Genomic DNA, 7,729 nt, shown 5'->3' with positions numbered 1-7,729 from the left:
CTGACCACCCGCCGATCACACTCTCTTCCACAGATGTCTGCAATGCACTGAGCAGGATCAGCGCGCACAAGGCTGCTGGACCAGACAACCCTGGACACGTACTCAGGGCATGTGCGGAGCAGCTCGCTGGGGTTTTTACAGACATTTTCAACCTGTCTCTTGCCCAAGCAGCTGTACCAACATGCTTTAAATGCACTTCCATTGTACCAGTGCCAAAACACTCCAGCCCGAAGTGCCTTAACGACTACCGCCCTGGAGCACTCACACCCATCGTAATGAAGTGCTTTGAGCGGCTGGTCGTTACTTTTCCGATCCATTCAACTATTTCTGAATAAACAAACAACGCAGTTTGCATGCTTCTTCCTTGTCGCATTAGGTCTATTCATTAAGATAATTGCACGCACATGAACTTGATAAATGTTACAGATATGTTTTACTATGCACAAACAAATGCCTTTCAACTTACATGTGCAAAATTCAGAATTAAATGAATGTGCTGCAATTTGTACAAAAAGAGAGCCTGTAGTAGCCTACGTGTTGTAGCCATTAAATAAGCACATCGTTTCAAGTTTGTTAAGTTTTGTCTTGAAGAAAGCTTTTCTTTAAAGTGAATTTCGTTTAGTATAAATTGTATCTTAATTTTAATAAATTTTTCATCAACCAATTGCCTGGATTTAATACATAAAAAGCAATATAGCAGACATTATAATCATGACATGAAGTCGCCGGCGCGCCGCGGTCACACCATTTGAAACTCGTCACCGAATTTACAAATGCACATCTTGCTTGTTGCTCACACATATTATATTGAAATAACAATATGTTGAAGTAACATTATTAATAATAATAAATCTTTAAGAATATTTGATTGAATGCTGAATGTTGTGCTTGTTCAATTTAATAAAATTAAAACTTTAATTGTGATAATTAAAATAATTGAATATTGAATATTGAGTAGCCAATTTTTGCTCATTTATTAAATAATATTTATATAATATATATAACTGCTCCGCTCCCCCTGTAGCCTAAATGAGCACAGCAGCACCTGCTTAAAAAAATTCTGGCGCCGCCCCTGGTTATAACGGCCCACATATTAAAAATGGTCGGGTTTAAATCGGGCTCGGGCTCATAATTACAGTAAACGTGTCGGGTCGGGCCGGGCTCGGACACAACGTGCTCGGGTTGGGTCGGGCTTGATTTTTTGGGCCCGATTTAAGCTCTACTCTCTACCACCCACATTGGACTCACACCAGTTTGCCTACCGTAGCAATAGGAGCACAGAGGATGCAGTTTCCATGGCACTGCACTCTGTGCTCACACATCTGGACAATAAGAACACTTATGCACGCATGCTGTTTGTTGACTTCAGCTCAGCATTCAACACTGTCATCCCAACTAAGTTAATAGCCAAACTTGGAGACCTGGGCATTAACACCTCCATGTGCAACTGGATTTTGGACTTTTTGACCAACAGACCCCAGAATGTTCGATCAGGCTCCAACTGCTCCACATCCATCACACTCAACACTGGTGTACCACAGGGCTGTGTGCTAAGCCCGTTTCTCTACTCCCTCTTCACCTCCGACTGCAAGCCTGTGTACGGATCTAATTCCATCGTCAAGTTTGCGGACGACACTACGGTGATTGGTCTCATCAGCAACAACGATGAGACTGCCTATAGGGAGGAGATCAAGCACCTGGCGACATGGTGCACTGAAAATAACCAGCTCCTCAACACCACCAAAACGAAGGAGCTCATCGTGGACTTCAGGAAAGTGTCAAGAGGCACACACGACACCATCCACATCAATGGAATGGCTGTTGAGCGTGTCTCCAGTTTCAAGTTCCTGGGGACCCACATCTCGGCGGATATGTCCTGGACAACCAACACCTCCTGCCTGGTCAAGAAGGCTCACCAGCGCCTTTTCTTCCTGAGGACACTGAGGAAGAATCAGCTTTCCTCGACTATCCTGGTGAACTTCTATCGCTATGCAATAGAAAGCATCCTGACCAACTGTGCTACAGTGTGGTATGGGAGCTGTTCTGTTGCAGAGCGCAAGGCACTGCAGCGGGTGGTGAAAACCGCCCAGCGCATCACTGGGACTCCACTACCTGCCATCGAGCACATCCAGAGGAAACGCTGTCTGCATCGAGCTCGCAGCATCCTTAAGGACTCCTCTCACCCAGCCCACAGACTGTTTTCTCTCCTGCCCTCCGGCAGGCGTTTCAGGTGCCTCCGGACCAGGACCAGCAGACTAAAGAACAGTTTTTTCCCCAGAGCTGTCTCTTTATTAAACTCTAACCCTCATTGATCCCACTCCCCTCATATACTGATTGACTCTCCTCTCCTTCCTCACACCTGCCTCCATTTTGTTATTTGCAATACTGTAATGTTCATTTGCACTGCTGACTGTTATTATAGTAACAACTGTTTACATATGCATCTTGCACTACTTACCTAGACTGGAATATGCTCAATTTGCACTGCCGACTGTTATTTACAGTACCATTGTTTACATATACATTTGCAATACCGTACTTTAACTGTAATATGCAATTACTTTCCACTGCACTTTTACTCGGATAGCTTCTGTCCAAACTTTATTTGCACTACTTTAATTCCATTGTTATACTGCTCATCTTAGCCTAACTTATTATATATATCTATCTGTAAAACTCTGTTTATAGTAATAGCCATCTATATATTATGCTCACATTCTGTTTATAGTAACAGCCATCTGTATATATATTCATAGTACATATTCACCTGTATACTCTGTTTATAGTAATAACCATCTGTATATTATGTTCACTGTACATATCTATCTGTAAAAATTCTGTTTATAGTAATAGCCATCTGTATATTATATTCAGTACATATCTAGCTGTAAATTCTGTTCACAGTAATAGATATCTGTATATTATATTATCTATATATTATATTCATAGGACAAATCTATCTGTAAAATTCTGTTTATAATAGTATTTAACTCTATATTTATTCAGTACATATCCATGTCCTGCACTATGGAACCACTGTATATCCTGCACTTGCTGCTATTGCACTTCTGGTTAGACCTAAACTGCATTTCGTTGCCTTGTACCTGTACTTGTGTAATGACAATAAAGTTTCATCTAATCATCTAATCTAATCTAATAATGCAGAAAACAATATGGCAAAAGAAATCAAAACTGTTATAAAAACTTTTGATCTGACTCAGCATGTACATGGACCCACACACAATCATGGTCTAAACATTTCATTGATTGTTATAAGGATGTAGCACTGTCTGATCATTTCTGTATTTTCTTTGATATATTGATCTCACCTGCCATTGAAGCTAGATCTGTGTCTGTCAAGAAGAGATGCTTAAATGAGACCACTAGTGTACTATTTATGAAGGCTATATCTTTAACACCAAGCATATCTGGTGACTCTGTTGATTTTCTCCTTTCCACTCGGGTCAGACAGATCAGACCACAATCTGAGAAAGTAGTTACTATGTCTGATTTTGGAACATCAACCTGCGCCCTTGTCTGAGTGGTCAACTAACTGTCACTACTAATCTAATGACAGTTAGTCGACATGCAGCTGCAAAGTTACTTAGTTAAGAATGTCTAAAGTGGACTATTGAAATAAAGTGTTACCCAATTTGTTTAACAGAAAAAATTCTGGTGAAAATCATTACCACTTATGAGGCATTTATATAGCGCTTTTATTTGTACTACTGTACCCCCAAAGACTTCACAATCATATCAGGGGATCTCTCCTCAACCACCACCTGTGTGCAGCATCCAGTTGGATGATGCGACAGCAGCCACAGTACAATGGTGCCAGTGCTCTCACCACACATCAGCTATAGGTGGGGAGGAGAGAGTGATGGGGATTATTAGGAGGCCATGACTGGCAAGGGCTAATGGAAGAAATTTGGCAAGGACACCAGGGTTACACCTCTACTCTTTACAAGAAGTGCCATGGGATTTAATGACCACAGAGTCAGGACCTCGGTTTAATGTCTCATCCAAAGGATGGTGCTCTTAATCTGGCAAACAAATCTTTCCAAAAGAGCTCTGCAGGGAACACCCTGAAATGATTTTGAAGCACTTTGGGTGCACAGTAGTATAAATGAAAGCGCTACATAAATGCCACATTAGTGGTAATGGTTTTCTTCAGGACTTTGTTAAACAAAACTGGATAACACTCCACTTTAGACAGTCTACTAAGTAACTGTACAACTACATGTCAACTAACCATCATTAGATTAATAGACTGTCTGCGAACACCATTTTGTTGGTCCCCCAACAGACATTCCACTGACTATAACTTGGCAACTACAAATCAACTTAACAGTCTATTAATACTGTGAGTATGAGTTGACATGTAGTTGAAAAGTTACATATAGAAAGTCCACTTTGGACAAATCCAAAAAAAAAAAAGTGTAACCACAAATTAATGGCTTCAAAAGCACAACCTTGAGCTTTAACTAGCAGTCTTAAAGGTTCATCATTTAAAGCTTCACTTTCTCCATAGAGTTAACTTCAGAAACACTAGGGTTGCATTCTATATGGGACTAAAAGTACAGGACGACTATCAGTGTCACCACATTGGCAGAATGAGGCACTTTTTCACTGTCAAAAGCATTTAAACCAGACACGCAGCAAATTGACAAGTCAGATACAACCAAGGATTGATTTGTCAGTTTTATTGAGAACCTTCCTTTTGCTCTTGAACCATTACAGGACCAAGTGAGGCCTTGCCTTCCCACTGAATGCCTAGAGAAGAAAAAGCCAAGTTAGAGCACTTTAATCAAAAGCAACCTTAAAGAGAGCAAACGCTACCAACCTCCATAGGGAGCAGCAAATTCACCATCAGGACCACATGTTGAGTCACAGCAAGCACAAACTTGGTCGTTTCCATCAGCAGCAAGCCACCTGCACCAAAACAAACACATGGAACCTTCAACATGAGAAAAGTCAACTTAACCCCCCCCCAAAAAAACCCCTCACGTACCCATCAGCAAAGGAACAGGATTTGCGCTGAGCATCACTCGGTGCAGAAGCAAGAGTTGCCTTCAGAATACATGTTATGTAGATCTGCAAAGGATGACAGACAAGTCACAAAACCAAAGCAGATGGGAGGACAAGTAAACTCATGATATTCATAGTACATACAGAAGGACTGTTGCCCTCCTGGAACATAAACGCCTCCAGCTGGAACTGGATCTTGTCAACCTGTGACCGAGGCATGAAGCGGGAGCTGGAAGCTGTAGTTTTGGCATCCACAAAGCACCTGATGACAAAATTCACAAAGAGCAACTCATGAATGTCAACTGTAGAGCATCAAGCAACTAGACCTTACCCATGACTGTGACAAAGTGGTTACAAAAGGCAACTCAAACAGTCCTACCGCATCAAGGGCCATGACCTTACCCGTGATTCTCAATGAAGGAATATCTTGGAAGAGAGTTCACATCAGGTACTTGAGTGGCCACACAGCGGTCCACAAACACACGCAGAGGCACATGATTGTACTGCTTCACAGATGCCTCGATGTTAATAACGCCACCCAGGAAATAGGAGTATGAAGGCCTCTGATAGGACCAATCATCTACACACAAAAAAGAAAAACTTTAGGCAAAGCCACAATTGCAAAGGTTTATTTTATTGAAAGAAAACCTGTACCAACCCATCATGATCTTCAGGGAGAACAGCAAGACTTCTCCACCAGCCTCTGTTGAGGCATAAGGGACCCATGTTGGCCTCAAGGCATCACTACTTACATTTTGGAGCCTGCGGTTCATGAAAGTACCCATTAAATGGTCTCCCAGTTGCACAAGAAAGTGCAGAAAGTCACAGAGATCCCCTACCTTTGATAATGGCATTGAACACCTACAATTGCACCATTGGCCCGGGTAATCGGAGTCCCTGCAAACGCCTCAGGGGTGTAGGTAAGAGAGAAGGTGTAGACAAGCTCATCCTCATTCATCTGTTACCAAAAAAAAAAAAAAAAAAAAAAAAACATGGTTACCAAGAAGGTCATCCTAAAGACTTCACATACACCAAGACCATTCACTCGAATCACCAATTAGTAAATTCTTCACATCACCACAGCTGCCCTCAGAAGCTCCATTGTTGTCAAAGCTAGTCAATGTTTTGGAGACATGCCCTAAGGATTACCTAGTGTTAACACTATTAAGGCACAAGATTTATTGTTCTTGTTTTTGAAGCTCCTTTCATACCATTTATGGGAGAGTTTACATCAGATGTTGTTTGAAATGTTATTTAAAAGGCAAGTAGCTTAAATTCAGGATTTACCCATTCAAATAGATAGAACTTGGTCTTAGCTGCCCCTGGCATTGTAAAACTAAGGGAACTGACTTTCCTTGAAAAGGTCCTCTGCCACAACAAGTAACCCATTACGATGTATCTGTTCTTACCATCAGCACGCTGTTGCAGTCCTGTAATTCATACTCAAAGATGAGCACTCTTGACCCAGGATCCTGACCAACAACAGGACATCCACCTAAAGACAGACCAGTTGGCTGGATCAACTGACCATTGCTGAAGAAGTCCTGCTGGACCTCTACGATAACCCGGTTCTCGCCACATTGAACCGCTCCGCTGCTGGGAGTCACAGGTTCCCTCAACTGGAAGTCCACACCCAACTCACTCTGCACCTCAGGAACGGTGGGATACCTCCAATCCAAAGGCTTCACTGGACCCTCCAACAGCTGCTTCTCCTGAAGGCCAAAAGGCTCCTGCGCAAGGCTTTTGGAGTCAGGACCCAAAGGACTCTGAAACTGAGAAGCCACTTGCAAAGGGTTCCAGAGCCCTAGAGGAGAAAGGGCAGGACTTCTGGAAGCTGGATCTGATTTTGGCCCCATGCTTCTTGGACTATGACTGGACCTCAAACTTCCCAAGACATCATGCAGATCAAATGCAACAATCACAACCACCACTAAGACCACTTTCAGGAACCCCATCCTAACAACTTTTGACATAAACACCAGTGCTTGGCTTTGCCATTTTGTACAGCTTTGAGTTAAGGTGGCTCCACCCCTTTTACCTTAATTGATTATCCTTGATTCTCCTCTGGACCTGTAGAGTGTATGCATCTTAGGGACGCACCATTCTGCACATTTTTTATGTGCCTGTCCAAATACCAGAGGTGGAAAGAGTAATAAAATATTCTACTCAAGTAAAAGTACTACTACTTCAATGAAATTTTACTTAAGTACAAGTAAAATTACCGGTCTAAAAATCTACTCAAGCTAAAGTAAAAAGTAACTAATTTAAAATTAACTCAGAGTAAAAGTTACAGAGTTACTTTTTTAACAGCGGGGGTGGGGTGGGGGACACTCCAGTGTAGGGTTGTAATGGTATGAGATTTTCACAGTATGATAAAATATCACGGTTTACGGTATTAATCAATTATTAAATAAATAAATGGTATTTATAAAATGATGGTTATTATTATTATTATTATTATTATCATCAGTTAAAATGACAGTTAAATGAATGAAAATATTAAATTAAATGAATGAAATACAAATTCATTACAAATAAACTTATTTTTAACATTAATAATTTATTAACATTTTTAAGAATAATAGAGAAAATTTATGTTTCTTTTTAAGATTTAATAAATAGTGGTAATCAAATGAAAATGTTTATGCATTCATGTACTCATATTGTTTGTGAGAGTTGAAAACACCATGAGCGTCACGCG

The 7,729-nt window shown here is 41.1% G+C and overlaps 1 protein-coding gene across 1 annotated transcript; it reads right to left on the bottom strand.

Annotated features, from left to right (window-relative positions):
• Positions 1-4,514: 4,514 nt before the first annotated feature.
• Positions 4,515-7,335, bottom strand: LOC309486456 (zona pellucida sperm-binding protein 3-like). Its single transcript, XM_082153779.1, has 8 exons — positions 6,438-7,335; positions 5,868-5,986; positions 5,687-5,790; positions 5,431-5,608; positions 5,173-5,290; positions 5,012-5,094; positions 4,844-4,932; positions 4,515-4,773 (listed from the first exon to the last, which is right to left on the bottom strand). Exons 1-8 carry the CDS (start codon positions 6,999-7,001, stop codon positions 4,703-4,705), a joined length of 1,326 nt encoding a protein of 441 aa, XP_082009905.1. The 5' UTR covers positions 7,002-7,335; the 3' UTR covers positions 4,515-4,702.
• Positions 7,336-7,729: the final 394 nt, after the last annotated feature.

This window comes from Leuciscus leuciscus (assembly GCF_965113295.1).
Source record: "Leuciscus leuciscus genome assembly, chromosome: 22".
Lineage (NCBI taxonomy): Eukaryota > Metazoa > Chordata > Actinopteri > Cypriniformes > Leuciscidae > Leuciscus > Leuciscus leuciscus.
Note: the sequence above shows the minus strand (reverse complement) of the source record. Positions and strands in the feature narration are given on the sequence as shown.